The sequence below is a fragment of the Scyliorhinus torazame genome, chromosome 8 (assembly GCF_047496885.1).
Source record: "Scyliorhinus torazame isolate Kashiwa2021f chromosome 8, sScyTor2.1, whole genome shotgun sequence".
NCBI classification, from domain to species: Eukaryota; Metazoa; Chordata; class Chondrichthyes; order Carcharhiniformes; family Scyliorhinidae; genus Scyliorhinus; species Scyliorhinus torazame.
The window spans coordinates 275,744,133-275,763,436 of NC_092714.1; the positions used below are offsets into that span (position 1 = coordinate 275,744,133).

The window sequence follows — 19,304 nt, forward strand, 5'->3', positions numbered from 1 at the left end:
TATGTTGTGCAGGACGCAGCACACCACAATGATGCGGCCGACCCTATCTGACCGATACTGGAGGGCGCCCCCAGAGAGTTCCAGGCACCTGAAACGCATCTTCAGCACGCCAAAGCACCTCTCTGTCACGCCCCTTGTCGCTACATGGGCATCATTGTAGCGGTTCTCCGCCTCATTGCGTGGCCTCCGTATAGGCGTCATCAGCCACGATCGCAATGGGTAGCCCCTGTCGCCCAGCAACCAGCCCCTCAGCCGGGGATGGCGTCCCTCGTACATGCCGGTGATGGATGACCGCGACAACACGTATGAGCCATGTACACTGCCCGGGTAACGGGCCCAGACGTGCAGGATCATCATGCGGTGGATGGCGACGTGCATCCCATCGATCGCGCCCTGGACCATGGGGAACCCGGCCACAGCAGAGAAGCCCACGGCCTGGGCATCTTGGCTGGCCCGGTCCACAGGGAAGCGGATGTAGCGGTGCGCCATGGCATATAGGGCGTCTGTTACTGCCCGGATGCACCGATGCACCGATGTCTGCGATATGCCGGACAGGTCCCCACTCGGTGCCTGGAATTACCCCGTTGCATAAAAGTTCAGGTCCACCGTAACCTTGACGGACACGGGGAGAGGGTGTCCCCCGCCAGTGCCACGCGGTGACTGGTGTGCCAACAGGTGGCAGATGTGTGCCACGGTTTCCCGCCTCATCCGGAGTCTCCTCCTGCATTCCCGGTCCGTGAGGTCCTGGTATGACTGCTGGGGCCGGTACACATGGGGCGCCCTCGGGTGCCTCCGTTGCCGTGGGGCCGCGACGTCCTCCTCCCCCTCCTCGTCCTGTCGGTCAGGAGTCCATCCAGCCTGGGCGGCTGCCGCCTGCCCCTCTGCGGCAGCCTGCGCCGCCTCTCTGGCACGCTCCTCCTCCTCCTCCTCATCCAGGGCAACATAGACATGAGCGGCTGCCGCCACGGCGGCCAACATCGCTGGATGATCGGAAAATATGACGGCCTGGTTTGGGGGGGGTTCAGGGGGGGAACGACGACATGTCATCATTGCCCATACCCCCTCCTCCTCCCAGCCAGGTGGCATGGACCGCATGGGTCCAACTGTTGGAGGCTGGCACCTGGCCAGGTGGACCAACTCACTTGCCCTCGCAACCCCCCTCCCCATCACGGAACCCCCCATCCTCCTCCCTGGCACGGACCCCCCCATTCCCCCTCCCCGGCCCTCCCCGGCACGGTCCCCCCTCATCCTCCTCCCCGGCACGGACCCCCCCCATCCTCCTCCCCGGCACGGACACCCCCATCCTCCTCCCCGGCACGGACCCCCCCATCCTCCTCCCCGGCACGGTCCCCCCCATTCCCCCTCCCCGGCCCTCCCTGGCATGGACCCCCCCCATCCTCCTCCCCGGCACGGACCCCCCCATCCCCCCTCCCCGGCACGGACCCCCCCATCCCTCTCCCCAGCACGGACCCCCCCATCCCCCCTCCCCGGCACGGACCCCCCCATCCCTCCTCCCCGGCACGGACCCCCCCATCCTCCTCCCTGGCCCTCCCTGGCATGGACCCCCCCCCATCCTCCTCCCCGGCACGGACCCCCCCATCCCCCCCCCCCCGCCACGGACCCCCCCATCCCTCTCCCCAGCACGGACCCCCCCATCCCCCCTCCCCGGCACGGACCCCCCCATCCCTCCTCCCCGGCACGGACCCCCCATCCTCCTTCCCGGCACGGACCCCCCCATTCTCCTCCCCGGCACGGACCCACCCATCCTCCTCCCCGGCACTCACCCCCCCTCCCGGCACTCCCCCGGAGCCCAGCCCACTCTAACCACCCCCCCCCCCGCTCCACACACACACACAAAACCCTAGACACACCTCTCCCCCACACATTCAGACTGCGGCCACGCCATCGCCTGCCCAGCGGCCAACCCCCCAGGCCGTCACTCACCTCCACGCTGGTCGGGGTGAACCTTGAGCACTGGTTGACGCCGATTAAAAGGAGGTTTGATTTACGCCGACGTGACCCGTCATCACGTCGACGGGACTTCGGCCCATCCGGACGGGAGAATATCGACAGGCCCAAAGTCGATTGCCTTGCGCCCACCCGTGCCATTCTCCGGGGTCTGCGGCGCCATTGACGCCCCGCCGACTTTTCTCCCTTCGGAGACTTCGGCGGGCGGCGGGGGCGGAGAATGGGGGTCGGAGAATGACGCCCCTGTTTTCTACCGGATGTAGGAAGTACGAAGAGGGAGATTGAAATCTTTCGGATAAGGCATCAATATTCCTGTGGTGTGGGAGCGGTGTCCTGTGGAAATTCTTTTACACTAATGCTTTGGAAACACAAATATGCGATCTAAAAAGGAAGGGTCTTTGACTGAAATTTATTGAAAATTACTCTTTTTGCCATTTGCGTGAATTATTTTTATAGATTGTAGAATTCCCTCTGAGCAGCAAATCACAAATTACTGGGGGAAAGATGCACGATCCTTCAAACTGAGACGGGAATGTTCAAACTAACTTCCCTCTCTCTTCCCCATTCCCTCTCTCCTTCACTGAACCCTTCCCGCATTAATTTTCTTGTCAGAATTCCCATCCATGGAACATTGCAGCCCAGTGTGCAGGAGCCGCGAGTGGACGTAGCAGCGTGAGTGAGGTTGGACTGCCGTTGAGAGGAGTGACTGCAATCATTTCCATTGGAGAGCCCGAGGCCAGCTGTGAATGACTAATGCAGCAACAGATGGGCCAGTAAGGTTCATCCTCTTGACTGAGATCCTCAAACTGTCTCTGAAAAGCCAGCCTGGGGGCTCTTGCTGCCAACACCTAATGCTCAAGTCGGAAACTGTTCCAATTCACGGCATCAACTTTTGGCATTTACTGAAGATAACATTCTCACAAAAAAAGTAATGTGAAGGTTCTGGGGGTTACGGAGGATGGGCCTAGGCAAGGTGGTCTTTCAGAGGGTCGCTCCAGACCCGATGGGCCGAAAGGCCTCGTTCTGCGCTACAGGAATTCTATGAAATTAGGGGCAGCACAGTGGCACAGCGGTTAGCGCTGCTGCCTCACAGTGCCAGGGACCCGGGTTCGATTCCCGGCCTTGGGTCACTGTCTGTGCGGAGTCTGCACGTCCTCCCCGTGTCTGCGTGGGTTTCCTCCGGGTGCTCCGGTTTCCTCCCACAAGTCCAAAGATGTGCGGGTAAGGTGGGGTTATGGAGTTAATGGAATAGGACGGTGGAGTGGGCCTCGGTAAGGTGCTCCTTCAGAGAGTCGGAGCAGACTCGATGGGCCGAATGGCATCCGTCAGCATTGTAGGAATTCTATGGTTCTGTATTCGGAATAGTTAAAGCATTTCTAGCTTAATTATCATTCAGCGATTTACATTCTGCACTTTGATGTTTATAAAGGATTCAAAAATAACAACTAGATTATTGAGTGCCAGTGTACTTTTTGCCCCATTCTGGACACATCCTCAGCTCTTTGTAGGACATTTCCCCACAGTGGCTATGGAACAATGTGAGGCAGGTAGAAGCAAATATTCAGTTGTACCTTGGACAGGTGATCGGCCTCCTCTTCATGCGCTGAGCTCGAGGGCGAGGGGGTGGCAGACTTGCTTCCAGGGGGTGAGGGAGAGCCATGAGTCAGAACGCTTCTGCCCACATTCAGACTGACCTGAGCATTCAGTTGTGAATGGCTAATGACAGGCATGTGACCAAGCGGCATGATTCCTGACCGACTGACCAATGGGTGGTGAGGTCCTGAATCGTACTGAGGACCTTCTGGATGACCCATTCCATGCATCTGGTGGAGAAAGATGAATTTTTAAGAGCACATTAGTTGCATGGGCTAGGAACTAATTTCTGTAACATTTTCTGAAGAAATAATTTTAGCAAAAAAGTCCCGGCCTTGTATTGATGCTCCAGATGGTCATGATGTCAAGTCCCAGGGTTGTCCGAGGCCAGGTTACTAGGTAGACGATGGGTGAGGGGTTACAATTCCATTTTAGGCCCAGGGTAGTTAAAACTAAAAGAATTGAGCCTCTGGATTGTATCAGCAGTGAGTTCTGAAGAAGTCTTCAGACTGGGTCACTTTGTCATCAGGTCATTGTGTTTGTAATTGGCAGGCTCACAAGAAAAGCACGTTTACAAAAACATCTCGCAGGAACAGAGGACAAATCTCAAACCCGCTTTATTCACCGATTAGTAAATAATAAACTGGTCAATTTTGTTTACTTTAATTATATGGAAACATTAAACCAACAAGACTTCAATTTTTGAGATCTAACCCACACCTATCTCTCTGTTTATCTTTTCCTTTTTTTCCTTTCTCACACCAGAATACAATGACAACGGCATCATAACCCTCTGAGATATCTGTCCCTATCAAACGTTGACCACTTGGCCATTCTTTACTTTACTGATTAAATTTTTGGTGCTGTACGAGCTGTACGCGGTGTACGAGCTGTACGCGGTGTACGAGCTGTACGTGGTGTACGAGCTGAATGTGGGGTGTAGGGGCTGTACGTGCCTTCAGATTCCTGTCTCCGATACTCTGGAATCCTGTCCCCGATACTCTGGAATCCTGTTCCCGATACTCTGGAATCCTGTCCCCGATACTCTGGAATCTGGGGCGAAATTCTCCTACCCGCCCCGCCACATTCCTGCCCCGACCGGCCGGCGGGAGTCTCCGTAACACCGGCTGGTCAATGGGGTTTCCCATTGTGGGGCAGCCCCACGCCGTCGGGAAACCCCCCGGTGCCGGCAAAACGGAGACTCCCGCCGGCGGGGAATGATGCCCCCTGTCCCCGATACTCTGGAACCAGGGGCGAGATTCTCCGACCCCCCGCCGGGTCGGAGAATCGCCGGGGCCTGGCGTGAATCCCGCCCCCGCCGGTTGCCGAATTCTCCACCACCGGATATTCAGCGGGGGCGGGAATTGCGCCGCGCCGGTTGGCGGGCCCCCCCGCGATTCTGCAGCCCGGATGGGCCGAAGTCCCACTGCTAAAATGCCTGTCCCACCGGCGTGGATTAAACCACCTACCTTACCGGCGGGACAAGGCGGCGTGGGCGGGCTCCGGGGTCCTGGGGGGGTGCGGGGCGATCCGGCCCCGGGGGGTGCCCTCACGGTGGCCTGGCCCGCGATCGGGGCCCACCAATCGCGGTGGGCCTGTGCCGTGGGGGACTCTTTCCCTTCCGCCTTTGCCACGGTCTCCACCATGGCGGAGGCGGAAGAGACTCTCTCCACAGCGCATGCGCGGGAATGCCGTCAGCGGCCGCTGACGCTCCCGCGCATGCGCCGCCCGGAGGTGTCATTTCCGCACCAGCTGGCGGGGCGGAAATTCGTCCGGCGCGGGCCTAGCCCCTTAAGGTTGGGGCTCGGCCCCCAAAGATGCGGAGCATTCCGCATCTTTGGGGCGGCGCGATGCCCGACCGATTTGCGCCGTTTTGGGTGCCAGTTGGCGGACATCGCGCCGTTTCCGGAGAATTTCGCCCCCTGTCCCCGGTACTCTGGAATCCTGTCCCCGATACTCTGGAATCCTGTCTCCGATACTCTGGAATGCTGTCTCTGATACTCTGGAACCCTGTTCCCAATACTCTGGAATCCTGTCTCCGATACTCTGGAATGCTGTCTCTGATACTCTGGAACCCTGTTCCCAATACTCTGGAATCCGGTCTCCGATACTCTGGAATCCTGTCCCCGATACTCTGGAATCCTGCGCCCGATACTCTGGAATCCTGTCCCCGATACTCTGGAATCAGGGGCGAAATCCTCCTACCCGCCCCGCCACATTTCTGCCCCGGCCGGCCGGCGGGAGTCTCCGTAACACCGGCCGGTCAATGGGGTTTCCCATTGTGGGGCAGCCCCACGCCGTCGGGAAACCCCCGGGCGCCGGCAAAACGGAGACTCCCGCCGGCGGAGAATGACGCCCCCTGTCCCCGATACTCTGGAATCCTGTCCCCGATACCCTGGAATCCTGTCCCTATACCTTCCTGTCTCATTACCTTTCCTTCCTCCTTTAAGACACTCTTTAAAACCTATTCCATTGACCAAGCTTTTGCTCATCTTTTCTAACATTGCCTGATGTGACCCAGTGTCAAATTGTACTTTGTGATGTTCCTGATGGAGCATCGGACGAAGTTTTAAAGGCATGATGATATGAATATAATGTGTCAGGTTCAGTCGGAAAACCGGCTTATTTTTCCAGTCAACCCACCACAAGCCCCCAAATATCACTGTCATCAGGACCCTCCCAATGGGTCTCTCTATAGACCATGCCCCTTCAGGTCCTGCCCGTTGGCGCTGCCTCTGCCGTGACCCTGACCACCTGGGGGTGACAGTGGCCTCCCGAGCCCCCCCCCGCACCCTCACCATGTCTGGGGGCTGCATTCTCCGCCGTGCCACGTTTCTGCTCCCACTCGCCGGCGGGATTCCCCATTTCGCCGACCGCTCGATGGGGTTTCCCAGTGTGGGGACTCCCCACACCGCCGGGAAACCCCCGGGAGCCGGCAAAACCGAGCACCCGGAGGCGGAATCTCCGTTGGTGGAGGCCAGCAGCCAATACCTGCAGATGCCACATCACACCGGTGGGTGGGGCCATTGCACCTACCCAGAAGATTTGGCATTAAGCCGAGTTTGAATATTTAAATCCATTTAAATGAATGGTAATCACGTTCACACCTTTGCTGAGTGCGCCTGATGGGAGGGTCCGGGAACATTGCAAACTGTTTGGCGCCTGGCGCAAATCCCATTTCAGGCCTCTCCGGGAATTTTCCCAGCATGGCGGATTTAGCTGGCAAATCTCCCCTATAAATTGTTGACAGATCTTTGTAATCTGCTTCATTGACCTGCTGGGCTACCGTGTTGGATAATACTGTAACCCTGTCTGTAGGGAAGCGATCGATGAAGGCCCCGTCTTCTCAATCTTGCTCCTCGCCTGAGGCGTTGTGACCCTCAGGGTAAATCAGTCAGCTTTCTCTCAAAGGGGAGAGCAGCCTCTGGTCCTCAGAGACTCTGGCGACTGACACATGTGAAGGACAGTTTGCACCATTTCCTCCTCACACCCCAGTCTTCTGATCTTGTTTTGACCTTTCCCTCAGGTAAGCAATCTCCTGGATTAACTTCACCACCTTCCTCCATAACGTTAAAAACTGTGTTGACGGCACCTCAAAGTCTGCTCTTTTCCAAAGACAGTGAGTTGAAAATGCTTAACATAATAGTAAATGCTTTTTCTAATTTATATAAACGATTTAGAAGTGGGTGTTGAGGTCAAAATCTCTAAATGTGCAGATGATACTAAGCGAGGGAGAACAGTGAATTGTGAGGATGACGCTGAGCGACCTCAGAGCGACATTGACAAGTTGGCCAAATGGGCAGATAAATTCCAATGCAGCGAAATGTGAGGTAATGCATTGTGGGAGAAGAAACCTGGGGAGACAATATAATAATGATAATAATCACTTATTGTCATGAGTAGGCTTCAATTAAGTTACTGTGAAAAGCCCCAATATAGGCTCAATGGTACAACTTTGAGGGGAGTACAGAAGTAGTGGGACCTCAGGGTTCAAGTACATAATTCTCTGAAGGGGGCCAGGCAAGTCACAGTTGTTAAGCAGGCTTATAGCATCCTTGGGTTTACAAATAGAGACATAGAGTATAAAAGCAAGGAGGTGATGCTACACCTCTACAAATCATTGATTAGACCACAGTTGAAGTATTGCGTCCAGTTCTGGACACCTTGGGCGGGATTCTCCCAGCCCTGGGCTGGGCCAGAGAATCCCCGCGACCGGGCCCACCAATCGGCGGGACGGCCTCTCTGTCCCCCGGCCTCTTTTCCTACGCGCCGGCCCCGATGCACGCGTTAAAGGAGGCCACCGCACACGCGTGCGTTGGCACCGGCGCCACTGCGCATGCGCGGATCCCGCGGCTCACAGTTCGTGCCGGGATCGGCAGCTGGAGCGGCGCAAACCGCTCCAGCACCATGCTGGCCCCCTGTAGGGGCCAGAATTACTCACGCCGTCGTAAAACAAGGGATGGGAGAATCCCGCCCCTTATTTAAGGGAGGATGTTAAAGCCCCGGAGAGAGAGCAGAGGAGAGTTACGAGAATGATACCAGGAATGAGGAATTTTAGATACAAGGAAAGATTGGCGAAATTGGGCTTGTTCCCCTTGGAGCAGAGAATATTAAGAGGTGACCTTACTGAGGTGTTCAAAATTCTGAACAATTTTGACAGGGTAAAGAAGGATATTCTGTTTCCACTAGTTGGTAAGTCAGTGACCAGGGGACACAATTTCAAGATGGTCAGCAAGAGAGCTGGGAGTGAGATGGGGAGAAAGCTCTTTACTCAGAGAGCTGTTGGGGTTTGGAATGTGCTGCCTGGGAGAGTGGTGGGGGTGGATTCCATTGGAGGTTTCAGAAGAGAGCTGGATACATATGTGAAAGTGATGAATTTAGAGGGCTACGGAGACAGGGCTGGGGAATGGGACTAGCTGGGTAGCTCTTTCGGGAGCTGGTGCAAACATGATGGGCCGAATGGCCTCCTTCTGTGCTGTAAATTTCTGCGATTGTAAATTCCTGACCTTGATGTTCATCTTCAAATGCCTGGGCTCCCTCGGCTCCCAAAGGTAATAATACCTGTCCTCTGATTAGGTGATCAGAACTGAACACAGGACTCCAGCATGAGTCTGAACAAAGCCATAAAACATTCCCAATGCAATCTGTTTTGATTTATACTCTACCCTCTGCCAACCCAGCTGTTACACAGCTAAGTAAAAGGCACCCTTCTGATTGACAACATCAATCAGAATCCTGATTAACCCATCTTTCTGAATTGAACACTCAAAACTCAAAAGCAGATGAGACTGATGTAACCTTGTTTGGATTCTTGTGACTTGCGCTTCCAGAACACCCCTCGACAGTGTCATGTGAGAGTACCTTTAAAAAATGGATGTTTAAGCAATGTACCGTTATGAAATGGAGCTGATCATATTACTGTAGTGATGTCAGTGGGTGGGGGGAGCTGAGCTCACTCCTGTTTTTTTGAGTTTCAGTTTGAGAAGGCAGCTGGGAGTGTGTGTGTGTTTTGCTGTGAGCTGCAGGAAGAAACACAGAGCTGGTCTGTTGATGTCTGCAATCCAAAGACTATAAATATATTGAATGTAACCTAATGTGTTCTTATTTTTGAAGGTTTGAAGTCTTTTGGATGTTTAAAGGAACAGTTTGAAGGATTATTTAGTGTTGTAGTCTTTTGGGATTATCTTTGAAGTAATGGGTGTTAAGATATTCAATGTTTGTTTTTAAAAGGTTAACTTGAGTTCATAGAATAAACATTGTTTTGTTTTAAAAACCACTTGTCCATTTCTGCTGTACCACACCTGGAGAGTACGCCGTGTGCTTCCCACACCACAATCTATTACAAGTTGTGGATCGGTTGAACTCCATGAAACACTTTGGGGTTCTGTAAACCCGGACCCATAACAACAGAGAGCTGATTAAATTGGTGATTGTGCAGATTCCCCAATATAACCCCCCAATCTCCTTTAGAACTGTTTACTGAACACAAACCCCTCCTGTGTTTTCTCTTGTTATTTCAATTGTAAATCAGAAGCAAGATGTTGTTTTCTCTTCACAATATTAACATTAGCTTTGGGTTTGGTCGAGGGTAAACAATGAATTATTCGGAAGGGGATTTGTGTAGTGAGTCAAAGTACAGTTCAAGTGGCAGAGTGGTTTTACCAAAGGGAAATAGGTTTGGCAAATATATTCGAGTTATTTGAGGGTGCAGCAAGCAGAGGGGATAAAGGGGAACCAATAAATGTAGTTTATTTGTATTTTCAAAAGTTGCCCCATAAAAGGCTACTGCCCAAGATGATGGCGACTGCTCATGCTGTTGGGGCGATATACTAGCACGGATAGAAGATTGGCTAACTAGCAGGAAACAGAGAGTTGGGATAAATGGGTCATTTCCAGGTTGACAAACTGAAACTAGCGGAGTACCACCTGGGTCAGTGCCGGGACCTCAACTATTCACAATCAACATCAAAGAATGGGATAAAGGGAACAACTGCATTGTAACTAGATTGGCTGACAATACAAAGATAGGTGGGAAATCAAGTTGAGAGAGGAACACCGAGTCTGGGATTCTCCAGTCAGGTGGGTTTTCCGGTGGTGAAGGTAACATTGGCGGTGGGATCTCGGTCCTGCCAAACGCAATGGTTCACCAGCTATGGAGCCCGCGGACTCCTCTACTGCCGCAGACCCCACAGGGCTAGGGGTGGGGGGGAATCCCAGCCTTCAAAGGGATCTAGGTGGTTAAGTGAGTGGGCAGGAATTTGGCAGATTGAGTATAATGTGAGATTGTCCACTTTGGCAGGAAGCATAGAAAAGCAAGATATTGAAGTAGAGGGAGACGACAGAATGCGAAGTTAGAGAGATCTGGGTGTCCTCATACATGAATCACTGAATGTCGGCATGCGGGGCAAGGCAGATGGAGCACGGTAGGCATGAATGAAACATTCTTTCCCGCATTGAAAGCTAGAAATCAGAAGAGGAAGAAACACAAAACGTGAGTTATAATCCTGGGCGGGATTCTGTGATCCTGAGGCTAAGTGTTGACGCCATCGGAAACACCGTCGCCTTTCTCAACGGCATCAACACGGCCTGAGGATCAGCAATTCTGGCCCCTACAGGGGGCCAGCACGGCGCTGGAGCGATTCACGCCGCTCCAGCTGCTGTTCCGACCATGAACTGGGCACCGTGGGGTCCGCGCAGTGGCACCGGCTCCCTTCTCCGCGCCGGCCCCGATGCAACATGGCGCTGGGCTACAGGGGCCGGCGCGGAAGAAAGGAGACCCCCAGCCAGAGAGGCCGGCCCGCCGATTGGTGAGCCCCAATCGCGGGCCTCCCCCCCCCACTCCCCCACAGGCCACCCCCGGACCCTTCCAGGCCGAGGTCCCGCCGGCTGAGAGCAGGTGTGAACGGCAGCAGCTGGACTTGGGTTTTTTATGACAGCCGCTCGGCCCATCCCGGCACCAATGGCAGCAATTCTCCACTCTGCGGAGAATCGCTCACCGGCGTCGGTGTGGCCTGGCGAGATTCGCGCCGGTCGGGGAGATTCTCCGGCCCAGCCCCAGGCTGAGAGAATCCCACCCCTCTGGTGTTTAAAAGGGACTTTTTGTGTTATATGTCCTTTGTAATCCACGTTAAACCTGTGTGTAATTGTTAAGCTAAGGGGGCAGTCAAGGCATATTGTATCATCAGCCAATATTTTTGTGTTTAATATTTGTTTTTCTTGCTGTTAAAACTATTTTGTGGTCCTGTGACTCCGGGTGAATTCTCCGCCTCCCCGGACGCGATCCGTCACTGAAAGCAGCATTCTCCCGTTCCCCCTGCCGGCCAAAGGGGTTTCCCATTGGGACTACCCCACAATGCCAGAACACCCGCTGGCAAGGGGGGGGGGGGGGGGGGGCACTGCCGGCAGAACGGAGAATCTCGCCGGCGGAGAACTCAGCCCTCTGTTAGTCCACATTTTATTTTTAAAAAGTAAAGGTTATCCAGGGTTCCATTCTGGGATATTCCCGTCCAGTTATAACATCAACTGGGATTGGAACAAAAGTGGAGGCTCTGGCGGGATTTCAAAACTTGGAGAAAGGGCTATTGGGATGTTGATTAGTAATAATCTGTTGGGCTATTTTGAAACGTGGAAAGCAAGTTACTGGATGGTGAATAGTAAAACTTGTTCTGAGATTTATTGTTAAATGGTGGGATTGAATCCTTAAAAAAAGAGTAAGTGGGTTACTGAGATACTGGACAAAGAATTTGGAGTTACTGTGAGGTATAGAAAGGAAAGGGGGAGAATAGAAAAGTGATAGTGACAGGTGACTCAATGGTTAGGGGAATGGATAGGAGATTCTGTGGTCGCGAACGAGACTCCCGGAAGGTATGTTGCCTCCCGGGTGCCAGGGTCAGGGATTTCTCGGATCGAATCTACAGGATTCTTAAGGAGGAAGCACAACAGTAATGTGGGGGTTGTTTAAGGAGCACTTGCTGCGAGTGCTGGATAGTTTTGTCCCACTGAGACGAGGAAGGAATGGTAAGGTGAAGGAGCCTTGGATGACAAGAGAAGTGGAGCTTCTAGTCAAGAGGAAGAAGGAAGCTTACATAAGGTTGAGGAAGCAAGGATCGGACTCGGCTTTAGAGGGTTACAAGGTAGCCAGGAAGGAACTCAAAAATGGACTGAGGAGAGCTAGAAGGGGGTATGAAAAAGTCCTGGTGGGAAGGATCAGGGAAAACCCCAAGGCATTCTACACTTATGTGAGAAATGAGAGGCTGATCAGAGTGAGAGTAGGGCCGATCAGGGATAGTGGAGGGAACTTGTGTCTGGAGTCTGAGGAGGCAGGGGAGGCCCTAAATGAATATTTTGTTTCTGTATTCACGAGAGAGAGGGACCTTGTTGCCCATGAGAACAGTGTGAACCAGGTTAATAGGCTCGAACAGATTGATATTAAGAAGGAGGATGTGCTGGAAATTTTGAAAAGCACCAGGATAGATAAGTCCCCTGGACCAGATGGGATATACCCAATGTTTCCATGGGAAGCGAGGCAGGAGATTGCTGCGCCGTTGGCGATGATCTTTGCGTCCTCACTCTCCACTGGAGTAGTACCGGATGATTGGAGGGAGGAGAATGTTGTTCCCCTGTTTAAGAAAGGGAATAGGAAAATCCCTGGGAATTACAGACCAGTCAGTCTTACGTCTGTGGTGAGCAAAATACTGGAAAGAATTCTGAGAGATGAGGGGCGAAATTCTCCCCCAACGGCGGGATGTCCGCCGACTGGCGCCAAAGCCGGCGCCAATCAGACGGGCATCGCGCCGGCCCAAAGGTGCGGAAGGCTCCGCATCTTTGGCGGCCTAGCCCCAACATTGAGGGGCTAGGCCGACGCCGGAGGGATTTCCGCCCCGCCAGCTGGCGGAAATGGCGTTTGTTTCCCCGCCAGCTGGCGCGGAAATGCGGCGCATGCGCGGGAGCGTCAGCGGCCGCTGTCAGTTTCCCGCGCATGCGCAGTGGGGAGAGTCTCTTCCTCCTCCGCCATGGTGGAGGCCGTGGCGGAGGCGGAAGGGAAAGAGTGCCCCCACGGCACAGGCCCGCCCGCGGATCGGTGGGCCCCAATCGCGGTCCAGGCCACCGTGGGGGCACCCCCCGGGGTCAGATCGCCCTGCGCCCCCCCCCCCACCCCCCAGGACCCCAGAGCCCGCCCACGCCGCCTGGTCCCGCCGGTAAATACCAGGTTTGATTTACGTCGGCGGGACAGGCAATTCCTGGGCGGGACTTCGGCCCATCCGGGCCGGAGAATCCAGCGGGGGGTCCCACCAACCGGCGCGGCCCGATTCCCGGCGGGGGGTCGGAGAATGACGCCCAGGATTTATGATTATTTCGAAAAACATAGTTTGATTAAAGAAAGTTGGCATGGCTTTGTGAGGGGCAGGTCATGCCTCACAAGCCTCATTGAATTCTTTGAGGGTGTGATGAGACACATTGATGAAGGTCGGGCAGTGGATGTGGATTTCAGTAAGGCATTTGATAAGGTTCCCCATGATAGTCTCATTCAGAAAGTTAGGGGGCATGGGATACAGGGAAATTTGGCTGTCTGGATACAGAATTGGCTGGCCGAAAGAAGACAGCGAGTGGTAGAGGATGGAAAGTATTCAGCCTGGAGGTCGGTGACCAGTGGTGTCCCGCAAGGATCTGTTCTGGGACCTCTGCTCTTTGTGGATTTATGGGGAGTTATAGACCAGTCAACCTGACGTCGATCATGGGGAAAATGCTAGAGTCCATTATAAAGATTTAATAGCAGAACACTTGGAAAATAGTGGCAGGATCAGACAGAAGCAGCATGGATTTACAAAAGGGAAATCATGCTTGACAAATCTACTGGAATTTATTGAGGATGTAACTCGTAGAGTTGATGAAGGGGAGCCAGTGGATGTGGTTTATTTGGACTCCCACAGAAATGACAAGCGTGCTAAATTAAAGCGCATGGAATTAGGGATAGTGGATTGAGGTGGATAGAAAACTGGTTGGCAGACAGGAAACAAAGAGTAGGAATTAACAGATCTTTTTCCAAATGGCAGGCGGTGACTAGTGAGGTACAACAGGGATTAGTGCCAGGACCCCGTATATTCGCTCTGTATATATAACAAAGATTTAGATGAGGGAACAAAATGCAAGATCTCCAAATTTACAGATGACACAAAGTTGGATGGGACGGTGAGCTGTGAGGAGGATGCAGAGATGTTTCAGCGGGATTTGGACAGGCTGAGTGAGTGGGTACATGCATGGCAGATGTAGTATAATGTGGATAAATGTGAGGTTATCCATTTTGGTAGCAGAAACAGGAAGGCAGATTATTATCTGAATGGCTATAGATTGGGAGGGGGGAATGTGTACCGAGATGAGGAGAAATGTCCTCACCCAGAGAGTGGTGAGACTGAGGAATTTGTTGTCACAAGAAGTAGTTAAGGCTAAAACATTGTGGGCAGGATTTTCCATTGGCTAACGCCGAAATCGGAAAACGTGTTTGGGTGGAGAATAGATTCCGACGCCAAAATTGCAGCGGGCGCCGATTTGACGGCAAATCGCAATTCTCCATCACCTCAATAGCGGAGTAAATACCGTTTGTATATCGATAGCAGGCCTGACCCGGTATTCTCCGAGGCCTCCGTGATTCTCCGCCTCCGACAGAGATCCCGACAGCGCGGTTCAGTTGTGCTTTTAAAAATCGTGAAATCGATTATGATGCCCCCGGAGAGTAGGGAGGTAGAGATAGTGGTCGTCATGGATGCTGAAAAGGCTTTTGACCAGGTCGAGCGGGATTATCTGTGGGAGGTTCGGGGCGGGGTTCATCGACTGGGTTAGACTATTGTATCAGACCCCGGGGGCGAGTGTAAGGACGAACAGGACGACATTGGACTACTTTAGACTGCACCGTGGGACAAGACAGGGCTGCCCTCTCTCCCCACTGCAGTTCGCGCTGGCCATTGAGCCGCTGGCAATTGCACTGAGAGCTTCTAGAGGCTGGAAAGGGTGTGAGGCTGGGATGAGTGTGTGTGGGGAGTGTAATGTGTGTGTGCGGCTGGGATGAGTGTGTGTGGCGAGTGTAATGTGTGTGTGCGGCTGGGATGAGTGTGTGTGGGGAGTGTAATGTGTGTGTGCGGCTGGGATGAGTGTGTGTGGGGAGTGTAATGTGTGTGTGTGGCTGGGATGAGTGTGTGTGGCGAGTGTAATGTGTGTGTGCGGCTGGGGTGAGTGTGTGTGGGGAGTGTAATGTGTGTGTGAGGCTGGGATGAGTGTGTGTGGGGAGTGTAATGTGTGTGTGCGGCTGGGATGAGTGTGTGTGGGGAGTGTAATGTGTGTGTGTGGCTGGGATGAGTGTGTGTGGGGAGTGTAATGTGTGTGCGGCTGGGATGAGTGTGTGTGGGGAGTGTAATGTGTGTGTGCGGCTGGGATGAGTGTGTGTGTGGAGTGTAATGTGTGTGTGCGGCTGGGGTGAGTGTGTGTGGGGAGTGTAATGTGTGTGTGCGGCTGGGATGAGTGTGTGTGGGGAGTGTAATGTGTGTGTGTGGCTGGGATGAGTGTGTGTGGGGAGTGTAATGTGTGTGTGCGGCTGGGATGAGTGTGTGTGTGGAGTGTAATGTGTGTGTGAGGCTGGGATGAGTGTGTGTGTGGAGAGTGTAATGTGTGTGCGGCTGGGATGAGTGTGTGTGGGGAGTGTAATGTGTGTGTGTGTGGCTGGGATGGGTGTGTGTAGGGAATGTAATGTGTGTGTGTGGCTGGGATGAGTGTGTGTGGGGAGTGTAATGTGTGTGTGCGGCTGGGATGAGTGTGTGTGTGGAGTGTAATGTGTGTGTGAGGCTGGGATGAGTGTGTGTGGGGAGTGTAATGTGTGTGTTCGGCAGGGGTGAGTGTGTGTGGGGAGTGTAATGCCTATGTGCGGCTGGGATGAGTGTGTGTGGGGAGTGTAATGTGTGTGTGCGGCTGGGATGAGTGTGTGTGGGGTGTGTAATGTGTGTGTGCGGCTGGGATCAGTGTGTGTGGGGAGTGTAATGTGTGTGCGGCTGCGGTGAGTGTGTGTGGGGAGTGTAATGTGTGTGTGGCTGGGATGAGTGTGTGTGGGGAGTGTAATATGTGTGTGCGGCTGGGATGAGTGTGTGTGTGGAGTGTAATGTGTGTGTGAGGCTGGGATGAGTGTGTGTGTGGAGTGTAATGTGTGTGTGCGGCTGGGATGAGTGTGTGTGGGGAGTGTAATGTGTGTGTGCGGCTGGGATCAGTGTGTGTGGGGAGTGTAATGTGTGTGCGGCTGCGGTGAGTGTGTGTGGGGAGTGTAATGTGTGTGTGCGGCTGGGATCAGTGTGTGTGGGGAGTGTAATATGTGTGTGGCTGGGGTGAGTGTGTGTGGGGAGTGTAATATGTGTGTGCGGCTGGGATGAGTGTGTGTGTGGAGTGTAATGTGTGTGTGGCTGGGGTGAGTGTCTGTGGGGAGTGTAAAGTGTGTGTGCGGCTGGGACGAGTGTGTGTGGGGAGTGTAATGTGTGTGTGAGGCTGGGACGAGTGTGTGTGGGGAGTGTAATGTGTGTGTGCGGCTGGGGTGAGTGTGTGTGGGGAGTGTAATGTGTGTGTGAGGCTGGGATGAGTGTGTGTGGGGAGTGTAATGTGTGTGTGTGGCTGGGGTGAGTGTGTGTGGGGAGTTTAATGTGTGTGTGCGGCTGGGATGAGTGTGTGTGGGGAGTGTAATGTGTGTGCGGCTGGGGTGAGTGTGTGTGGGGAGTGCAGTGTGTGTGTGCGGCTGGGGTGAGTGTGTGTGGGGAGTGTAATGTGTGTGTGAGGCTGGGATGAGTGTGTGTGGGGAATGTAATGTGTGTGTGCGGCTGGGATCAGTGTGTGTGGGGAGTGTAATGTGTGTGTGTGGCTGGGATGAGTGTGTGTGGGGAGTGTAATGTGTGTGCGGCTGGGGTGAGTGTGTGTGGGGAGTGTAATGTGTGTGCAGCTGGGGTGAGTGTGTGTGGGGAGTGTAATGTGTGTGCGGCTGGGATGAGTGTGTGTGGGGAGTGTAATGTGTGTGTGTGGCTGGGATGAGTGTGTGTGGGGAGTGTAATGTGTGTGTGCGGCTGGGATGAGTGTGTGTGGGGAGTGTAATGTGTGTGCGGCTGGGGTGAGTGTGTGTGGGGAGTGTAATGTGCGTGCGGCTGGGATGAGTGTGTGTGGGGAGTGTAATGTGTGTGCGGCTGGGGTGAGTGTGTGTGGGGAGTGTAATGTGTGTGTGATGCTGGGGTGAGTGTGTGTGGGGACTGTAATGTGTGTGTGGCTGGGGTGAGTGTGTGTGGAGAGTGTAATGTGTGTGTGCGGCTGGGATGAGTGTGTGTGGGGAGTGTAATGTGTGTGTGAGGCTGGGATGAGTGTGTGTGGGGAGTGTAATGTGTGTGTGCGGCTGGGATGAGTGAGTGTGTGGAGTGTAATGTGTGTGTGTGGCTGGGATGAGTGTGTGTGGGGAGTGTAATGTGTGTGTGCGGCTGGGGTGAGTGTGTGTGGGGAGTGTAATGTGTGTGTGCGGCTGGGATGAGTGTGTGTGGGGAGTGTAATGTGTGTTTGTGGCTGGGATGAGTGTGTGTGGGGAGTGTAATGTGTGTGTGCGGCTGGGATGAGTGTGTGTGGGGAGTGTAATGTGTCTGTGCGGCCGGGATGAGTGTGTGTGCGGAGTGTAATGTGTGTGTGCGGCTGGGATGAGTGTGTGTGGGGAGTGTAATGTGTGTGTGCGGCTGGGATGAGTGTGTGTGGGGAGTGTAATGTGTCTGTGCGGCCGGGATGAGTGTGTGTGGGGAGTGTAATGTGTGTGTGCGGCTGGGATGAGTGTGTGTGGGGAGTGTAATGTGTGTGTGCGGCTGGGATGAGTGTGTGTGGGGAGTGTAATGTGTGTGTGCGGCCGGGATGAGTGTGTGTGGGGAGTGTAATGTGTGTGTGCGGCTGGGATGAGTGTGTGTGGGGAGTGTAATGTGTGTGTGCGGCTGGGATGAGTGTGTGTGGGGAGTGCAATGTGTGTGTGTGGCTGGGATGAGTGTGTGTGGGGAGTGTAATGTGTGTGTGTGGCTGGGGTGAGTGTGTGTGGGGAGTGTAATGTGTCTGTGCGGCCGGGATGAGTGTGTGTGGGGAGTGTAATGTGTGTGTGCGGCTGGGATGAGTGTGTGTGGGGAGTGTAATGTGTGTGTGCGGCTGGGGTGAGTGTGTGTGGGGAGTGTAATGAGTGTGTGCGGCTGCAGCTTGTCAGCCTCCCGAGTGTCAATCACGGACCCGGCGAATCCGGCCCCGTTTCCCATCGGAATGGATTGTGTTCCGCGTGGAGCCGGTGCTGCCCCTTTACAGTCACTGAATCGCTCCGGGTTTGACGCCCGTTTTGCTGTCGTGAAAGTCAACAAATCCTGCACCAGCGTCAACACTTAGTGTCAGGCGTGTCAATCCCGCCCTGTATGTTTTCAGGAAGCAGTTAGATGGAGCACTTAGGACGAAGTGGATTACAGGATATGGGGGAAAGTGGGATCAGGCTATTGAACTTGATGATCAGCCCTGATCATAATGAATGATGGAGCAGGCTCGAGGGGCCGAATGGCCTCCTCCTCCTCCTATTCTATATGTTTCTGTGACCTCATCATCCAATTCACATTTTCACTCCAGTTGGAAAATATTTAGTGATTTCTTCACAGTGTTTAAAGAAACAATTGTTATCGAGCCGGCTTTCAGCAGATATGTTCACATTGTTTTAACAGGCTGCTGTCTATGGGCTTTGTGTAATCGGGGGTGGAGGGGGCTCGTCCCTGGTTATCACAGCAGGGAGAGTCCCTCAGGTGTGTTCTCTGGGGCCAACTCCAACTCTTGGTTTTGTTGAATGAGCTTTCCCTACTTGATTCCAAACAAGGAAACAGACAGTGAGTTGAGTAAGGCAACGATGAAAATGAAGCAGTCTGGGAAACTAAACACCGTCCTCAGAGGTGGAAACATTGAATGGCAACAGGGCAAAATGAGCTCATAGGGAATCTGTGCATTGTCTAAAACCACGACCGATTCATTCTGACTTAGGCCAATGACATAGAACATAGAACATAGAACAATACAGCGCAGTACAGGCCCTTCGGCCCACGATGTTGCACCGAAACAAAAGCCATCTAACCTACACTATGCCATTATCATCCATATGTTTATCCAATAAACTTTTAAATGCCCTCAATGTTGGCGAGCTCACTGCTGTGTGACACTCCCAGTACACTGCATAATTG

The 19,304-nt window shown here is 53.6% G+C and overlaps 1 protein-coding gene across 6 annotated transcripts in view; it reads right to left on the minus strand.

The window, feature by feature from the left end:
- tox2 (TOX high mobility group box family member 2) overlaps window positions 1-19,304 on the minus strand; it is a 273,425-nt gene that overhangs the window by 34,864 nt on the left and 219,257 nt on the right. For 5 of the 6 annotated variants that reach the window (XM_072515365.1, XM_072515364.1, XM_072515366.1 and 2 more), the window contains one exon: window positions 3,540-3,791. The exons of the other annotated variant lie outside the window; for it this stretch is intronic. In XM_072515365.1, the coding sequence (XP_072371466.1) occupies window positions 3,540-3,791 (252 nt within the window). The remainder of the gene's footprint in view (window positions 1-3,539; window positions 3,792-19,304) is intronic. 6 annotated transcript variants of the gene reach the window in all.